Raw genomic sequence first — 18,369 nt, forward strand, 5'->3', positions numbered from 1 at the left:
AATGACGCCGTTGCTCCGATTGCGGGGCCCCCACTCATGCGTTCCCGTCCCGTAGGTCTCTTTCAGTGGATCCGTCTTCTCCACTTTTGACGAGTGACGAGAACCTTGAGAGCCTCTTCGTTCTTCTTTCTCTTTTCATCCCGCCTCCTTCACCAACCACTTGGCTGTCACAACACCCGCCTCCCAATGTGCCGACGTCCTTATTGCCAGTATACGACTCGCAGTATCTTAGCCATCGGCAATATGCATGGCGGCCCTCTCTATTCTCTAGGCCAGCTGGGCTGAGCTGGGGGTCTTTCCTGAGACAAGACCACCAGATCGATCACCATACCTGGCTCAAACGCCCCAAGATTGCTACCGCTTACAGTGTCCGTCTACATCATGGAAGCGATAGATGACAACCACCCAGGAATGCCCAGCTCACCATTTCCGGTACCTTACAAAGACCTCCCACTCAAGCTTTGGCATGTTCAACGTTGGACAGTCGCAGTCATTCTGGGAAACTCGTTTCGTCTTGGTCGGACACGGAGACCTGTCCATGGAATCAGTCAACACTGAGGACGACGTGGACGGCTTGGTCAATATTTTTTAATGATGCTTGCCATCTGGATAACGAGGCCCCTATTCTGAAAAACATCACGTCCAACAGCGAGCGCTAACTCTTCGGGTGGGAGGGGGGATTTGTGTATATCACCTGATCCTTTCAAGTGAGACTTTCCCTACGGATGCCTGGACTTCCTCACAAAACGTTCCGCTGTTAATATAACGGTGTTTGTTCGGTTTTTTACTTCATCAGTTTCACACCACGTTATTCGACTATCGTATCAAACCATTTGACGTTGGGCGACTACCATGCCGCACCTCTTATGTTCTCAGCCGTCCTCCGACACCCATGTCGATTCCGAACATTGGCAGCCCAAAACATCCAATCGCTATCAACCTCCCAATCTCTGCTGCACAGCCATCAACACATGTCGAACATATGTGATGTGCCATGAGTTCAACTCGTCTCGGTGCGCATCAAATATTCTGGCTCAGGACCACACACGACCGCACTTCACACCCCTAGTTATGTGCTCGTTAGCGCCGACATAGCCACTGGCCACCCTCCCAGGCCAAGTGAAAGCCACACGCAATGTGACCCGGTTGGCAGGTGGCAAGGCATTTTCCATATAGGGGTTTGTCAACCTGTCCGCCTTCCATTGTGATACCAACCATGACAAGGCGCCATGGCGCTTACTCTGAGGCCCCGCACCTTCGCCGGCCTGCTCACTGCTGCCGCCCTAGTACTCGATCAAGGCATGGCTGGAGTATCTACATAATGAGCGGCATAAAGCTGACGGTCCTTCCCTCTCTTTCCCCGAACCCCATCGAGTGAACGACATACTGATCCAGTGAGCCGTGTTATTATCATCATCCTGTCTTATCGATCCAACCCCCTCGAGCGTCACCATGTCACAGCCATTCTGGCATACCGTGCCATCTCCGGAAGATACGGAGCCTATCCCGAACTTGAAACTTCCGCCGAAGCTTTGGCATGTTCAGCATTTCCAATCCCGATCGATCAATCTCAAGGACGGTGGCTTCCAAGCCCGGAACCCTTTCCTTGACATCCGTACCTGCGATGCGCTGAAGATGGAGGCAGGTAGGCATTTCAGATGGGGCACACGGGATTGGGATTCCTGTTTCCTCTCTGCCTTCGACGATCAGGTTCACGCAGATAATTGGGCCAAGTTATGGTGCCTTGAGAAACCCGTCCTTGTCTACGAGTTGGACACGTCCAAGTTACCAGCCGGCACCACACTATTCCAGTCAACTGCGTTGTGTCGATCCTTGGATATTGGTCACCCGTGGATGGAGGACGAATGGATCTTCTATCAGCAAATTCCAGCTAGCTGTATCGCTAGACGATACTATCCTTGGAGCAACTATGAGCGCATCTTCCAATCCCCAAGTAAGTACAGCTGTGTAGCGGCCCAGGCTCGGTGCGATATTGGAAAACAGTGAGCAGAAAACTGACATTTCACAAAGTACATCTCACGGTCTTGGCTGAGGTTCTCGTGGGTGCCGAATGGCTTCCCCCACGGAATACCGACGGGCCTAGGCCGCCCAGTCCGGCCGAGACTGAAGAAGACCAGGACGACTTGGACGCCTTAACCGGTAGGATGAACGGATTAGAGCTCGAGAATGATGCCAGCATATCAGAAGGCGATGCCTGCGAGGACGATGAGTCCACACAGGAGGCTGTCAAAATCAATCCGGCCGACGACGCACCCAACGGCATTGCTTCGGCACCCGAGAAAGATGTTGATGCCAATCCGATCGTTTGTGCACCAAACCACAGTGATTCAGTAAGGCAAGAGGGCACCGACTCTAGACTGACCGACGATATCCCGAAGACCAATAACGCAGCAACAGAGGACACCGATCCTACGCCAACTGTTGATACACCGTCAACCCCGGAGATGGGCACTGACACTCAACTCAGCGGCGAAACCATAGTGGCTGAGGATCCAACACAAGGAGAAGAGGTTATCAATTCCGTTTCGAAGGATGATTCGTCGAGGGCCAATTCTGGTGGCCCCATCCAGCAGAAGATCATCTGCCAGGTCAATAAGGAGATCTCGGGAACCAAATCGACTTTCTCGGTGATGGTACAGTTCGAAATCCGGGCCGCAGAGGTGGTTTAGGGTTGCTTTCATGGCGTGCTTCATGTTATGTTCTTTCGGTGATAGCGCTGTGTCCTTGCTGTTTGACAAGTATGAGTTGTTGTTCGGAAGCCGAGAAACTCTTCTGATGAGAGACTTGGGAAGCTTGAGCTAACCTATATCTCGAGAGGACTGTAGGTGTTCTAAAGTGTGGAAGGTTCATTCCAACTCGAATTTGTTTGCGGACTACTTTACTTGGTCTAGCTCGCCTTTTTTTTTTCTATTTTCCTCTTCAAGTCGTTAATCAAGCATGTTCCCCATTATTGGGACTGTTTCCACCCACCGTACCAAAGAAATGGAAAGTTGTTAATTCAAACATTCCCTTTCGGTTTGTCTATAAACTCCACAAACCATGAAGCTCAGGCTCACCAAACAACATCAACACCTCCGGACCTCTACCATCTCGTTGCGACAACATCTTGTTACACAACCCGTACACGCTCAGCCCATCACGACCATGGATCCCGAACCTTCCCGTTTAGTCAAGTCCACCCGACCAGCTTTCCCGCTCGTTTTTGTTATCCACATCCAATACCCTGTCTCACTAGCCGCGTAGACATCAACTCGGTCCCTTAGAATGGACGACACGTACAGCCAAGCTAAAAGTCCACAGTATTCCGTCAGTCGATGGAGCAATCAAGCCTTTTTTTTCGAGTTATGACCAATCTCTCTACTATTCCCTACCATTATCACATTTCATCCATTCAATCTATCTTAGGTTCTCAAGGTTCAGCTCTAGACTCCCCAAAGCCTTGAACAAACACCACATGACCTTTCTTCGCGACCAGATATTGATGGTCGGTCATCAGGTAAAACGGCGAACCTGGGTTGTTCGAGAACCGCAAACCTTTCCCCATCGATGGATGGTAGCAGATATATGTACATCATATCTACGCACCTAGTGGTATAGAATTTTGATATATTGACTGTAGAAGCGGTATAAATTCACAGTCCTTCCCAGCCAGCAGATCTCCAACTACATTCACCATAACCACATCTTCACTTGTACTATCAAGATCAACATTATAAGCAAACCAACGAAACCAATCAAAATGTCTTCAAAGCCAGGCTCAGACATCGCACCCTCGGCTCCCAACACTGGCGGCGCTGGTATCTATGGCACTTTTGGCCCCTCTGGCTCTTCTAGCTCTTCCGGCTCATCTGGTTCCTCTGGATCTTCGGGCTCTTCTGGTTCTTCGGGCTCTGCTGGTTCCTCGGGGACGGGACCTGCCCCTTCTAGTAATTGAGAGTGCCTCTCCACAAGTACAGTTGGACAAGTTCCTACCTCTAAGATAAGGCAGATGGGTCGAAGCTGGTTGGAAATTTGCTTTGAAGAAAAAGACATGATGCTGGGGACAAGCCGGGGGCATTGAGGTTGAAGACGGGTACGAAGATCTAAAAGTTTAATTGATCACGATGTATGTAGCTGAGAGGCTAACAAACATGTGGGAATGAACTTTCGGGATAAACGTGCAGTAAAGTGTGCCACTCGCTGGTGAGAGTCGAAGCTATAATGATAATATGCGGCAGTAGCATGCCATTGAATCTGATGTCTAATAGAACAGAGCATTCAAGCATACCTCTACGTAGGACAAACAACATGCCGGCGAAACCCGCTGCTACAAGAAAGAGCAAAGGATGTCGAAGAACATGCCCATGACCGGACGCGCTGCAAACCTCAACATTTCTGAATTTTCTTCTACCTACCTCGCGAGCTTTCAGCTGGCCAGTTTGAAACTGTACTACCTCACTGCTAGTCCCTTGGCTGACATTACCTAGAGGTAGGTATCGTATCACCTCTACTCCATTCCTTCTCCTGGTACCCCTACTTAATTTCCTTCCTTGTCAGCATTTTCCTTTTCCATTTCTTTATTCACCCCGCCCGTCTCTTCCCTCATTCACCCATTCTTGCTCCCCCCGTACTGCATCGATCCCTCGATCCTGAGACGGTCAAACGCTGCCAAGGGGTCGGAGGAAGTGAACGTGGAGGTGGTGTTTGTTGTTCCGGTAGAACTGGACGTCTTGTTACTAGAGCTGGTCGTAGTCGACGAGGTGGTATTGTTGTTCGAGGAAGAACCATCTTGTGCAGTGGAAGATGTGGTGTTGTCGGAGGTAGAGGTGTTTGAGGAGGACATCTTGAGGTTGGCGGTTCTGTCTTCACTTTAAGCTATCTATAGGTGTGGTAGTCAAGGGAATAGGTAAGTAAGTAAGTACAGGAGCCTAAAACTCACGTATCAATTTGGGAGAGAGAGGCTGGTTATATCCCCTTCGAGTACACTCCGAGAATTCAGGGAACATCCCGTCTGGACAAGGAAATGGAGGGTTTGTCAATAACATTCCATCCCTTGTGGTTCAGTGAAATTATTGTGGTTCGGTTTTCCATTCATTGATCACAATTAACATTTGATCTCATGCTTCATCTATACCACCATCATAAAGGAATCAGGCCTCACCTCTTCACCTGTGTATGGGAAGGGAAGGTTCAGATTCCCCCGAGACATCTACCAATTGGTAATACCAAATGACCCTTGATGACTTGTGTTGGTTCCCCGTGCTTGCACTTGGTTGAGCCATGGACTCGAGAAGCTAGACTACCTAGCCTCTTCCTCTTCCCCACCGCTTAGACCCAGACAAACCATGTATAAGTACGACTCAATCTTATCAACTCTCAGCTTTCTAGGTACCCTCCTTCAAAATTTGTATGTACCTGCATTCCCTCCACCCTAGGTACTCGCTTTACCTGCCTTCTTGCACGCAAACTAGGTACCCAACATGAGTACAAACAACGCATCCCACATCTGGGACAAAGAACCAAAAGTGTCTTCTGTGACCACCACCTGCACCGCTGGATCTTCCGGCTTTGGTACCTCTGGCTCTTCTAGTTCAACCTCTGGGGAAATTGGAGGGACAGCACCTGCTCCTGGGACTATTACTGTCACTACAACTATTAATATTGTATTTACACCGGCTAACTTAATAAAGCCGTAAGTAGGTAAATCTAGTAGTAAGGAATATTGAATGTAAATAGTAGTAGGTAGCTGAACTTAGAAGATGAAGTTTGTAGAAATATCTACCTACCTACTTACCTCTAAGCATATAAATGCGGTATCTACGTACAAACGTAAATAGGAAAGAGGGCCCGAGTTTGAGCTTTATGTTGTTGGATACGATATTAACGTACACCGAACATGGAGACGAAAGATCCTTAGAACTTCTAAGTCGAATTTGCAATTCGGTTTCCACTAGCGAAATTCAATTGGTATTCATATTGGCTGGAGGTAGCAAACTACTTCAGACTTTAGACTACGGCTGAACAGATAGGTAGCCAAGTACTCTCCTCAGCATATTGGATCTCCCAGAGCTATCAAACTCCCCAATCTCAACAGAATAATAGAATGACTTACCACCGACATCTCGAGTCCAATGCATTGCGCAAACACATTTCATATCAACACAACTGACACAGCCATATACGGTGTATCATCGCAGATCCGAGGAATGAACCTAGCCAAGGTATATCTTCACATACTTCTCCACCCTCGTTCATACCACCTTCTTCTCCTCCACTATCTCCATCAGAATCAACATTTACAACACCCACGAGGTTAACCATCAGTTACAATTCACACCAATCCTCCAGTCCAAAGTGAAAACAAACAAACAAAATGTCCAGTTCCGACTCCAACGACTCCGGTTCTACCATCGAAATTGGCCGTGGTAACGGCGGCGGAGGATCTTCCTCTTCCGGTGGTTCTTCCGGTGGTTCCTCCTCAGGCGGTGGTTCTTCAACATCCTCCGAATCGGGCTCGGGTTCGGGATCGGGATCGGGCTCCACTCATGTGTGGGAAACCATAGAGACCACTACCGAGGTGATTGAGACGTACACTGAAACAGAATGGGGGGGTAAGGGTTCGTCGGGCAAGAGCAGGAAGCGCTAGGCTTGGCTTCTAGGTTGACTTGGTGGATGGGTAGGTGTTCAGGGGACAGGGGTCAACATGAGCAAAAAAGTTTAAATGAGGGTGTGCATCAAAGCGACTTGAAAAAAAGTGACGATGAGGTCGACGAGAGGGAAAATAGGTGGAAGGTAGGTACCATAGTCGGCAGGCTTATGAAGGAGACGGTGGTCAAAACTTGAGTTGACTCAGCTTGGTACATCCCAGCCCGGTTCTGAGTTCGTTGCAGTGTTGACCGTTGCAGTGTCACCTGGAGGTACCTGAAGTCGTTGTCTTATAAGTCACAGTGGCCATATCTTCTTCCTGACTCCCACTCCCACTGCCACTCTTTCTTCCACTCCTTCCCTCCTTCCCTTTCTCATGCCTAATTCCCAGCTCCCCTCCATTCCACATGACTGATCCTCATGTCTATAAATCCGTACATCCAACACCTCTACTTCACGGCACTCGATCTTCTTTCCTTGACCTTCTATTCATAGGTACCTAGGTAGGTTCCAATCAATTCACCTCCCAGTCCCTCCTTGCTCCCGCTTCCGCTCCCTGTCCATCTCTTATATACGTTCCTATTCCTCCCTCGTCCATTACATCCCCCCGTCAAACTCACACTTCCACAAGTTCCCCAGCGCAACCCTCCTACCTATTCCTGCCCACCCTTGTAGCCCCCCCCCCCCCCCACCTCGACATCACTTCTCGCTTCGAACCTGAACTTGGCATCCTCTTGATTGTAGAAACCTTCCAGTCATGGTAGCGCGTTATAAGTAGAGGTACATGTAGATGTGACTCGCGTGCCGCTTCGAGTTGGGCTTTTGACAAATGTGTACCTCTCGAGCCGCGTGTCGATGCCCCCGCTGTAATATAAGTATAATCGGTGCCTCTGGACATGATATGCATGGTGTAGATGGTGTAGATGGTCGTTAGGTGGGCCATGATCTCTTCGATTGTATGTGGAGGTTGGGGTGGCCATGTTTGGGAAGAAGGGGCGGGGGAGAGGAAAGATTGGGTTGGTGAAGGGAGGACGGGGCGGTTGGTTCTTCGCGTACGGGTTGTAGGGGGGAAAGTCAAAGTCAAAGAGGTGTAGAAGGAAGGGGGATGGACGTGGGCATGTCGGTATTGACGCTGGTTTTGGTGGTGGTGATAGTTCATCTTTAATCCTTGGGCTTTGATTCACTGGTTCGGTGGTTCGTTGAAAGAACACTGGGAATCTCAGGTGGAAGCATGAAGAGCTAGTAAGAACCTACGGAATTTGACCTTATCATTGAAATCAGGGGCATTTATCAGCTTTGCTCTGTTCTGTTGGCTTTTGGTTTCACTTTGTGCAAGAACGCCCGCCCAACAAGATGGAAAGTTGGCCAGCACTTACAGATGCTTTGTGGGTCGCCAAAGTACCTCGCAGCAAGTCACTTAATCGCAACAGGGGACGTGTTTTCCCAGCAATTTTTACTTCATTCATTTACTACCAGTTATACCTGGTAGCGAGTCCCATATACACAGGTGGACCACAAACTTCTATCTAAGGAAGGGAGATAGAACTTGCTTGTCCAAAAGGGGGAGGTGGCAAACACCTCAGTGAGAAGAGAACACTCTGACACAACAGTCCAACACCATTCACTGTCCATGTCACCGAGTAGTAGGTAGCCATGACAGATACCCGGCGACTCCTCAACTCTTTCCTAACTGCGTCAATTCATTTCCAAACTCTCATCAACTTCGTTTTCATACGTGGCATAGCCATGTGAGTAACATGTGAGTGACATGCGCTTAGCAGCCAACGTAGATAGCTATCATTCACCCGTTAGCCCATGTCCCAAGACAACACCCACAAGAAAAAACAGGAGTAACTCACAGTTGGCAAACAAGGCATAGGTATCAGCATGCTTCAAGTTCTGGCTTCCAGACAATTGGCGCACACAGCTGTAGCCATAGCATCCACTCTGGTCCGAGGTGCCCTGGATCTGGCTCAAGTGGGTGACCTCGTGGAGGGTGGTGGTGGCCTGGTCCTGGGCATGGCACTGGCTGCTCAAGCTGGACAGGGCGCTAAAGTACAGCGGGCAGTTGACCATGAAGCTAGCGCTGGGGAGGGTGTAGGCGAGGACACCAGACGAGCAAGCATTGTAGACGTCGGAGCAGTAGTAGCGGGCATAGCCGGAGGTGGTGGAGCCGCACTCGTTAGCGACGCGGGCGAAGACGCCGGCGACGGTGGAGCGGGTGGACGAGGACGACGACTTGAAGTACTCGGTCATCTTGGAGGCGGAACCGGACGAGGCGACCTGGCTGGCGCGGGCGGCGAGAGCGCGGCAGTTGGACATGGCAGTGCGGGTGGCGGAGCCGCGGGAGCCGGTGCAGTCGGACTGCACGATGGAGCGCTTCTCGTGGAAGACGCGGCGAGCCTGGGAGGCGGCGGCGCCGTCGACGGAGGCGGTCACGATGTTGGACGAGTAAGGGAGAGTGCCCTTGAGCTCAGTCGAGTTGACGTGGGCATACTGCAGAATACCGGCAACCTTGACGTCGAAGGAGCCGCCCTGGGAGAGGTCGTGGACCTCGGCCGAGTCCCAGGAGGTCTCAACGGTCTCGCCAGGGGCGATCAGCTGGAAGGCATCCTCGGGGAGGGCAGAAGTGGCGATGCGGAGGCGGAGACCATCGAAGGCGACGGGGCCGGCTGGAGAGTGTTAGTTTGTTGTGTGATGTGTTGTGGGGGGCCAAGACAGGGGGATGGGGGTTGCGCGATGCCAAGACTGTGGACTAGTGACGTGAGAAGGCGGTCAAGACTGAGGACTTACAAGCGGAAAAGATCTGGGTCTTCTCAACAGCAGTGTTGTCGAGGATGGAACCAGTCTTGAGGACCTTCAGATGCTCCTTGCCGGTGTTGGTGATGCTGGCCTTGACGTTGGTGTTGTTGACGACCTCGATCTTGACGTCGAGGGGGCCGCCGCGCTGAGTCAAGTCAACGCTCATGGCGGAAGCCACGGAGGCAAGGAGGGAGAGACCGGCGAGGAACTTCATTGTTGCGAAGGCTGTTGTTGAGGTGCGAACTGAGTTGTCTGGAGAGCACTGCTGATCTCTTGGTCCGGATTAGAGGGAGGAGGATGCCGCCTTAAATAGGAGTCGGAAGTCGACTCTTTCCCGATGCCATGATGCTAAGGCTCGGCCAAACGCCGGCCTTCATCCGTTACCCCCAACGCCAGACTATACGCAAATAGGAAGATGGAGAAGAGAAGTTGCCGAAGTTGCAGTGTGCCTGGAAGCCGATGGACATCCAGGCGGATGTGGAGACGAGAAAGGAATGTCGTTTTTGCACGTGGCTTCAGATAAGCAGAAGCATGATATGAGCCAAGGTGCGGCTCTCAATGCTTCCATGGGGGTTCCATGTCTGGTAATGGCAGTTGATGTCTCGGGAAGTTGAATCAAGGCGCATAAACCCGTGTCTTGCGGAAGTGGGAATTAAGTGTCCCCACGATTCGTCAAAGGGTCTTGTTTCTGGTCAGCCAAAACTGACGTAGGTACGGAGTCCGGAGTTTGACAATAGTCGAATATGGGGAATCCCATCCCGCTAGTAACCCACAGTCCACCGGCTAGGTAGCTTAGCTTGGAGGCGGTGAACTCATTAACGCCGCAGTAAGGCCTCTGAAGATTTGGGGCAGCTTCCCGCGCAAATAGTGTACATATAATAGTCCATATTTCATCAACAGCTAAGGCACAACCAACGCATTTCGACTGCGGGCGGTGATGACACAGAAATTCCGGGGTGGTCAGGTTTGTGAGCAACCAAACAAGGCCAACCCCCTTGTTTAGCGTCGCTCGATCCCGAAGTTTGGCCTGAAATGCTCGGGACACGGGGCTCTGCCGAAGAGGATGTCGAGATTAACTCGGTTGGGAAGGAGGTTGTGCTCAAGGCGGTTTCAGAGTCGCATGGCATTAATCCGTCCCTGAATGGATTGATTGGAGGGTTTCATTGCTCCATATGTAGTTGCTTCTTGCCATCCGGATTTGCGGGGAATCGAGCTAGCTCCGGGATTTGAACGGGATTAGAGTTCCGACAGGCTTGAGGCTGATGTCCACCGGCTTATATCACGGTTTTGAGTAGCTGAATTCCATCATGGTGTGACTTTTGTCCATACCTAATTTCCCGTCTGTACTGCCTGAACATGAAGTCAGTAGGTGATCATCTGTATCAGTCATCTGTTCACCAAAACCCTACCGTTCTGGACGCCCGTCATCGGATCCCGCCGTTGGTCAGTGCGGTGCACCTCCACTGTCTTAATGTTGATCCTCACCGAGACCTTCCTCCTCCGTGTCTATTTGGTGGAAAGTGGGCACCGATCGGCGATCATCCCGCAACTCTACCTGGCATCGTCGGAGCAATGCCGGATCCTCGTTGCCCTCCCCCATGCCAGGACGAGGTGGCATTCTCGTGTCTTCTTTAGCTTCACCTTCCTGATGTAGGCTCCATATCCGTAACTGCCTTTTGTGAAGACAATAGTTAGCTTTGTTGTGCAGTCTTTATCACTATCACGGGAGAATCTGATTGCTCTGGCGGTTCGGGGCACAAGTTCGATGCAGTTCTGTGAGCTTGTAGGTTGCCTCGTGTCGATGGCCGAGAAGATGGAATTCTCACAATGTTCCTGGAGGACGTGAAGTATGGGGAAAGCCTCCTTTTCCTTTGCCCCTGGGGATCCCAAGCCAAACTTGTGGGGTGGATGCACGATCGTCATCTGTAATGAAGATGCCTCTTGTGCCTCGTTACGCCTCATGGTGGAATGGCCAATGAAGGAAGTTTAGCGAGCGGTAATGACCTTGCTGTAGAGGATCGATCGTTGTGAGAACAAGGTACCATAATAGTCGTTCGTGTGACTTGCTCGCTTCCGTTGTGACGTGAGGGTGTCAAGGTTGATGTGTGAATCGTGTAAGTGACGGTGCAGCGAATCGGAGTTAGACAATGGCTGAAACTGGAGGGCAGAACCAGAAGGGAAGGTGGGGATAGCATTAGCTGGGCCATCGGCTGGACGGTGCCGAGGTTACAGTGAAGATGGAGTCGATTCTCTGCCTTGATCCTTGACGTGCATGAAGACATCGTCAAGCGTTCCGTCAGTTGAGACAGCTGGCGCCAAGGCAGATATGAGGACGTGGGATTCTCGTAATCTTGACCGCAAGAGAGATCGGACTGTTATGAAAGCCGATGGGCTGCTGTGTAGCATCTTTCAACTTGGCATCGTCTTTGAACCGGCAGCTCGATTGCTTTCTGTCCTTGAAAGTCTCCGGTACCACAGTCTCGCCTTGCTGACCCCGCCCTGTATCTTGACGAACAGGTGACAAAAGCCGAGGTAAGTAACGCTGCGAATATGTATCTATCGCAGCCACTTGATCTCGCCTTATCTTTGCTGATAGTAGGATGTCAACAGTGCAACATTGATTCTTCCTCAATCAACCCACAATTTGATCTGTTCACATTGCCCGTTCCATTCGAACTCTGGACCATCGTCAGCAATCAATCAGCAAGAACTCAGACACTTTTCGTCGAGCGCAATTTAACGACTTCTGCCGTCGACTTCCTCAGCGCTAGCCATCTTCTCACCGAACACCACCTCCCACGATGTCTTCCCAATCGCTCATTCCTCTCTCCCTCTCCATCTCCCAACCTTCGCCCTCTCTCTCTCCGCCCACCGTCCTCCTCACCCTCGCCAACACCTCCCCCGATGTCCCTGTCACCCTCCTCACCTGGTCATCCCCTCTCGACTCCCTCGCCCTGCAACTCGGCCTCATTCAAGTCTCATCCCCTTCCAACCCTTCCAACAAGATCGACATTCCTCAGCTGATGATCAAGCGCGCCATGCCTCCTCCCGAGGATGCACTGGTCACCCTGGGTCCCGGAGAAAAGAAGAGTCGGGAGGTGGTGTTGAGGGAGCCGATTGTCGATGGAGATAAACTCTTGGAGTTGGCGGAGGAGGGGAAGGTGGGGGTTAGGGTTGTATGTGGAAAGGACAAGGAGGAGGAGCAGGACGGCGGGGTAGTGGTTTGGGTGGGGAAGAAGAGGGAGGAGGTTAGTCCTGAGGAGGTTGCAATGCTGGGAAGGGGAAAGGAAGCTAAGAGGTGGAAGGTTGAGAGTGAGGTTTTTGGGATGAAGGTTGATGGGGCGTGATGTGGTTTGTTTGGTGTTGCCTTTTTTTTAAAAAAAAAGAAAGAAGAAAAGGAAAAGATGACATGGAGGGGTGCGACCTAGTCTAGTCTAGGGTTGGGGTTTAGTGTGTCAGGAAGCAATCAGACCTGGGGATGCTGCGAAGATTGAGGGGGTGACACTATTCGATGAGATTGGCAGAACAAGGCGTGGAAAGCAGCAAGCTCACTGTCTGCCGTTTCTTGCAACAGACAGAATTGACAGCGGGGAAGGGACTATCTCTTCGTCATCCCAAGACACAAACGGACAACAAACAGTTCCCATGGATCCTGGGGTTCGCCCGGGTTAGGGTTTACCTTGTACTATACTACTCCCACGCCATACCAATGAGGCACACACAAATGTTGATGAACTACAATGAAAGAAACGTGTATACCCGAGACAGAACAGAATTGTCTCGAGTGTTCATCATCCACACGCCCTACCAGGCACGCTGTGGTGTACAACTAACCTAAGTACGTAAAACAATCGGTACACCCCATACTCCCCGCTCCATTACCCCTTTGATGGCCAATATAATGTCGTCATGACTTTCTGTAAGTGGTACAGCCATCGTCACAGCCATCAAGACGTAAACACAACCGATCAGGAACATGCTATTTAGATCGGACGAAACACTCCGTAGGCCAATTGCAGCTTCGCTTTTGAATTTCACTTCTTGTCAGCATCTCAACTTCCCCGCAAACAAAATATGTAGATCCATCGAGGTACTTGACTTCCTCCTTACTCCTCCTCCTCCTGGTCCATATCATCTGAAACAAATTCTCGTTTGTTTACTGTCTTTGCCAGTTCGTCACCACACAACAACGCGAGCAATTCACACATCTCTCCCTTTCCCTTCCTCATACTAAGAAATGGCTATTTTCGCATCAACTTGCCAAAGACAAACCACCCGTCTTTTGACCAGAAACGCCGTGTCTGGCCGCATTCCCGCATTCTCTGCGACTCATGACGTCACTGTAGCAACCCCATTCTCTTATAAGAAGTTGAGGGGAAGCACTTCTACCCGCACCATCACCACCACCCAAACACAACCGCCAGCATCTGTCCCTCAGACTCGTACAACTGTCCCTCGTTACCTGGCACTTTCTCAAGTACAGGCTGTCACTCCCAGGTATGTCTTTTCTACCTCTAGGTACCCACTCTAGGTAACAAACATGGGATGGTCTGTCTAACCCGGACTTCCCCCCAGACACACCTTCGCAACCATGACCCAAATCAACACGGAACCCTACCGCTCAATGCAAACCTCGGGCTCCGCCGAGCCCGTCTGGACACACAAGCTGCCCTGGTCCCAGATCCCCGAATTCCCTTCCCTCGACAAAGACCTCGAAACCGACATCGCCATCATCGGCGCCGGTATCGCCGGCATTTCCACCGCCTACGAGCTCGTCAAGCGCGGCAAGCAAGTCACGCTCATCGAGGCCCGCAACGTGCTTTCAGGCGAAACCGGCCGCACCTCGGGCCACTTGACCAACGATTTGGACGATGGCTTTCTGGAGATTGCCAAGAAGCACGGAGAGGAGGGCGCCAAGCAGGCGGCTGCTAGTCATGCGTGGGCCAGAGATAGAATTGGGGAGATTGCCGAGGAGTTGAACATTGAGTGCGAGTATCGCCGGTTGCCGGCGTACGACATTAGTCAGTTCCCTGTGGGCGAGAAGAAGCATGAGGATGAGTTGGAGGAGTTGAAGGAGGAGGCGGAGTATCAGAGGAAGATTGGGTTGGAGACGAGGTTTGATGTGCGTCCCTTTTCCCCTTCTTCTCCCCCATGATGAAAGGCAAAGAAGCTAACACGAGCGTGGTCCGACAGCCTAACCTAACAGTCCGCGGCTGGACCTCCTCCATCGACCAACGCGGTGGTATGGTAGCCGACAACCAAGCCACCTTCCACCCTACCAAATACCTCGTCGGCGTCCTCAACTGGCTCAAGACCCAGCCCAACTTCCAATGCTACGCCCGCACCCGCGTCATGGACATCAAGGAAAAAGGCATCGAGCTCTTGGGCATCGGCCACAAGACAGTCGAGATCAGCACGGAAGGAGGCCACACCATCAAAGCCGAAAACGCCGTCGAAGCCACCTGCGTCCCCCTGCAGAAGCTTTCAGTCATCATCCAGCTCGAATTCTACCGCTCCTACTGCATCGCCGTGCGCGTGCCCAAGGGGTCCGTCGAGGACTGTCTGCTCTACGACAATGCAGAGGCGTACAAGTACGTGCGCCTAACCGCCTGCGACGAAAAAGACGATTACCTCGTTGTCGGCGGGTGCGACCACAAGGTCGGGCAAGAGGAGACGACCCCCCGCTTTGACGAGCTGGAGAAGTGGACAAGGGAACGGTTCCCGCAGGCAGGGAGCACCGACTATAAGTGGTCTGGCCAGATTTTCGAGCCGGTCGATTACATGGGTTATATCGGCAAGAACCAGGGGTGCGACAAGATTTATATCGTTACGGGTGACTCGGGCGATGGGTTGACGCATGGTGTGTTGGCGGGCAGATTGTTGGCGGATGAGATTGACGGGGTCAGGAATCCGTGGGCGGAGCTGTACAGTCCCAAGCGCGTGGGGAGTATGCTAACGAGTCTGCCGAGTATGGTGAGCCATGATTTGCAGATTAACACGCAGTATAAGCGGGTGGTGCAGACGGATATTGAGGATATTGAAGATTTGCCGAGGGGATGTGGTGGTGTTTTGAACAAGGTATGTCTTTCCTCTTTTTTTTCGCGAGAATGATGCTGACGAAGAGACAAACAACAACAGGGCACCAAGAAGCCACTTGCTGTTTACAAGGATGAGAATGGCAACGTCAAGCAGTTTAGCGCTTTCTGCCCCCATCTCAAGGGTGTCGTGTGCTGGAACCACGTCGAGAAGAGCTTTGATTGCCCCGTGCATGGGTCGCGCTTCTCCAAGGAGGGAATTTGTGTCATGGGGCCGTCCAAGGCGGGTCTGGCGCCTGCTGATGAGGCGGGTGAGAAGGAGCAGGTTGCTGCTGCTGCTTAGTTGTCTTTGTATGTGTCTATGATGGGTAATTGGAAAGGGGCATGATATGATAACGTCGTTTGGAGTTGATATGGGTTATCAGGGATTTCTATTGAGGTATCAACGATGGGTTGTTAGTGTAGGTATGGGTATGTTCATGAAGCTTTTGGGATGAGGATTGATGATTATAATGGTCATCCGACTGATTCAGCTACAAGCTCTCGTGTCTCAAGCTGACTGGTCCATACAAGAATTGCTTTCATTATTGTCGGTACTGCATGCATCAAACAGATAGTGAACGCTTCAGTGATATCCAAATCTACAACCAAGAAAGAAACGCTCCACCCCACATCCAAACACCATCCCTTCATGCTCTTCTCATCCACATCATCACCACTTCCCTCCCCTCCTACACAGAAACAACCTTTTCATTCCCCGAACTCGTCTCCCCCATTTCCTGCCCCTGCTGTCCAACACCATTACCCCTCGCCCTCAAGCCAGGATTCACCTTTTCGGAATGACTCATCCACGGAAACCACACGCCCGGCGCAAACGCCGTAAACAGCACACAGGCAATCAACACCATGAAACTCTCCAGCACCACAAAACTCGGCTCATCCTGCATGATCTCGTTCCCCCACCCGCCCGCCATCTCGGCAATCCGATAAATGCACCTGACCAAAAGCGTCGCGTACCCGCCCGCCATGGCCCAGAGAAACATTTTCGTTTTCTTATCTTGCCATGTCTGTTTTTCCATTGTCATTGTCTGTTCCTGTACGCCGCGAAAGAACTTTTTGGCTCGAACCAGAAAGATGGAGGACAGGATCCCGAATGCACCTAGCACGACGACTTGGAGGACGATACCGGCGATGATGACGCGGTTGCCGTGTTGGAGGAGCTGATAATTGTCTTTGCCGGCCGAGGCGGCGATGCCGCCGCCTATGGCTTGGATTACGAGGCAAGAGACGTCGGCGGGGACGAAAAACAGGGGATAGAAGCGCGGGCGGAAGGGACTGAGAGAGGGGGACAAGGAGGCGACGATGTGTTTGAGAGTCAAATAAAGGCCGATGCAGATGAGGGTGGGGCCGAGGATGATGGAGACGATTTGGGTCTTGAATGCGGAGCCGTTCCACGGGTTGAGGGAGAGGAGGGCGCGGGATGCGTAGCCTTTTTGTTTGGATCTGTTAGTATTGGGGGGGCACTGATAAATGGGGGGAGGAGAAGGAAGAGGGGAAAGGGAAAGGGAAAGGGAAAGGGAAAGAAAAGACGAACCAGCACACTCCAAAATACACCCCGCTGTGATGGCGATAGAGTATCCCCACGTTCGCTTCCAGATACCGATAACAAGCGTGATAATCGCACACAGACCAAAGCCGATGGCCAAAAAGATGTTGACGCCTTGGTTGGGGTAGTAACCGAGGGTGGTGTATTCGACACGACAGATGGGCGTCACTTCGGTGCAGGTGTCGTACCCCGGATGGAATTGGGGTGTGGAGGCCGGTAGGCCGGCCGAGGCTGTTGTTGTAGACATTGTGTCGGTTGTTCGATTTCAATATCAATTGTAGTTGTGAGGTCGGTGGTGATCCGGAGGTGTAATCGGGGCCCCGGAACGGAGAGGTGGAGACGAGAAAAGCAATCGGCGCCGGCCCGGATGGGGTGGAGACCAAATGTGGTGTCGGGACTGGCGACCTCGACCTGGATATCGGGTTGTACGAAATGATATGCAAGATCAAATGCGATTCGGTTGATCCTGAATGAGTGTTTTCGTCGGTGGTGATACAACCAACCCCCTAAAAAATGGAAATTGAAAAAAAAGCCACAGAGAGAAATCCCGAGAAGAGTAGGAGGGAGTCGGGAGGGAGAGAAGGAAGGGAACGGGCTTCGGTTTTAATCTTCCACTTCTCCTCCTCCTCCCAAAAACTCAAAAAAAAAAAAAACCAATCGCAAAGTTCCAACAAAGCTACCTGGACCCAGCAAACGAACGAAGGAAGGGCGGCAACGGGCCAAAAGTTATCCGTGATCCCGTAGGTCCGTCGGCGTCAGACACAGCCGCCTCTACATACATATGTATGTATGTACACTACTGCGTCCGATGTACACTACCTACCTCTATACAGTGCATGTAAATACGACATCAAGATCCTCCCTGATCCCCATTTCCATCGCTCACCGAGTGCTGTGATTTGTCAACACCCAGACTTGCAATACTTTGTCTTCTGCTTACTATACGCAGTAGTGTAAAAAGCGTCAAGCATCTCAATTTCTCTCGGTCGTCCCTTGCTGCACCAGCACAGGAGGAGTCGACGGAGATGCGGCGGTACCTGACTCTTTCAGGGAAGGGCCCCCGTCTTTACGACCGACGCTTGCTCTGGTGGGGGATGCGTCGGATAGAAATGATGCCGATTGGCTACCTGTAGCTTGCCTCCGAATAGATACACGCCACTGGGAGGGCGTGAGCATCGATGATCCCCACATTCACAGGAAGTCCGCATTTTGAGTTGGTGGTTTGTCATTTCCACCTCCATTGCCCAACACTCCTTCATTACGACGAGAGAGCCGAAGACC

The 18,369-nt window shown here is 51.5% G+C and overlaps 6 protein-coding genes across 6 annotated transcripts; 4 read left to right on the forward strand and 2 right to left on the reverse strand.

The window, feature by feature from the left end:
- The first annotated feature begins 162 nt into the window (after positions 1-162).
- Positions 163-2,987, forward strand: NCU05074 (hypothetical protein). The gene is made up of 2 exons (XM_950970.2): positions 163-1,954; positions 2,032-2,987. Exons 1-2 carry the CDS (start codon positions 1,453-1,455, stop codon positions 2,688-2,690), a joined length of 1,161 nt encoding a protein of 386 aa, XP_956063.2. The 5' UTR covers positions 163-1,452; the 3' UTR covers positions 2,691-2,987.
- Positions 2,988-3,760: 773 nt separating this feature from the next.
- On the forward strand, positions 3,761-4,874 carry NCU05073 (hypothetical protein; the record flags this gene model as incomplete). Its single annotated transcript, XM_950969.1, has 3 exons — positions 3,761-3,947; positions 4,466-4,489; positions 4,558-4,874. The coding sequence occupies 3 exons, from the start codon at positions 3,761-3,763 to the stop codon at positions 4,872-4,874; spliced, it is 528 nt and encodes a 175-aa protein (XP_956062.1).
- A 3,545-nt stretch (positions 4,875-8,419) lies between these two features.
- Positions 8,420-9,661, reverse strand: NCU05071 (metallo-endopeptidase; the record flags this gene model as incomplete). The annotated part of the gene is made up of 3 exons (XM_950967.1): positions 8,420-8,439; positions 8,505-9,317; positions 9,439-9,661. 3 exons carry the CDS (start codon positions 9,659-9,661, stop codon positions 8,420-8,422), a joined length of 1,056 nt encoding a protein of 351 aa, XP_956060.1.
- Positions 9,662-11,795: 2,134 nt separating this feature from the next.
- On the forward strand, positions 11,796-13,249 carry NCU05070 (hypothetical protein). The gene is made up of 2 exons (XM_950966.2): positions 11,796-11,979; positions 12,058-13,249. Exon 2 carries the CDS (start codon positions 12,249-12,251, stop codon positions 12,792-12,794), a length of 546 nt encoding a protein of 181 aa, XP_956059.1. The 5' UTR covers positions 11,796-11,979; positions 12,058-12,248; the 3' UTR covers positions 12,795-13,249.
- A 606-nt stretch (positions 13,250-13,855) lies between these two features.
- NCU05069 (FAD dependent oxidoreductase) lies at positions 13,856-16,072 on the forward strand. Its single transcript, XM_950965.2, has 4 exons — positions 13,856-13,944; positions 14,023-14,569; positions 14,641-15,525; positions 15,586-16,072. The coding sequence occupies exons 2-4, from the start codon at positions 14,039-14,041 to the stop codon at positions 15,823-15,825; spliced, it is 1,656 nt and encodes a 551-aa protein (XP_956058.1). The 5' UTR covers positions 13,856-13,944; positions 14,023-14,038; the 3' UTR covers positions 15,826-16,072.
- Positions 16,049-17,708, reverse strand: NCU05068 (hypothetical protein). Its single transcript, XM_950964.3, has 2 exons — positions 17,077-17,708; positions 16,049-16,971 (listed from the first exon to the last, which is right to left on the reverse strand). Exons 1-2 carry the CDS (start codon positions 17,333-17,335, stop codon positions 16,214-16,216), a joined length of 1,017 nt encoding a protein of 338 aa, XP_956057.1. The 5' UTR covers positions 17,336-17,708; the 3' UTR covers positions 16,049-16,213.
- Between the last annotated feature and the right edge of the window lie 661 nt (positions 17,709-18,369).

Source organism: Neurospora crassa, linkage group VI (assembly GCF_000182925.2).
Source record: "Neurospora crassa OR74A linkage group VI, whole genome shotgun sequence".
NCBI lineage: Eukaryota > Fungi > Ascomycota > Sordariomycetes > Sordariales > Sordariaceae > Neurospora > Neurospora crassa.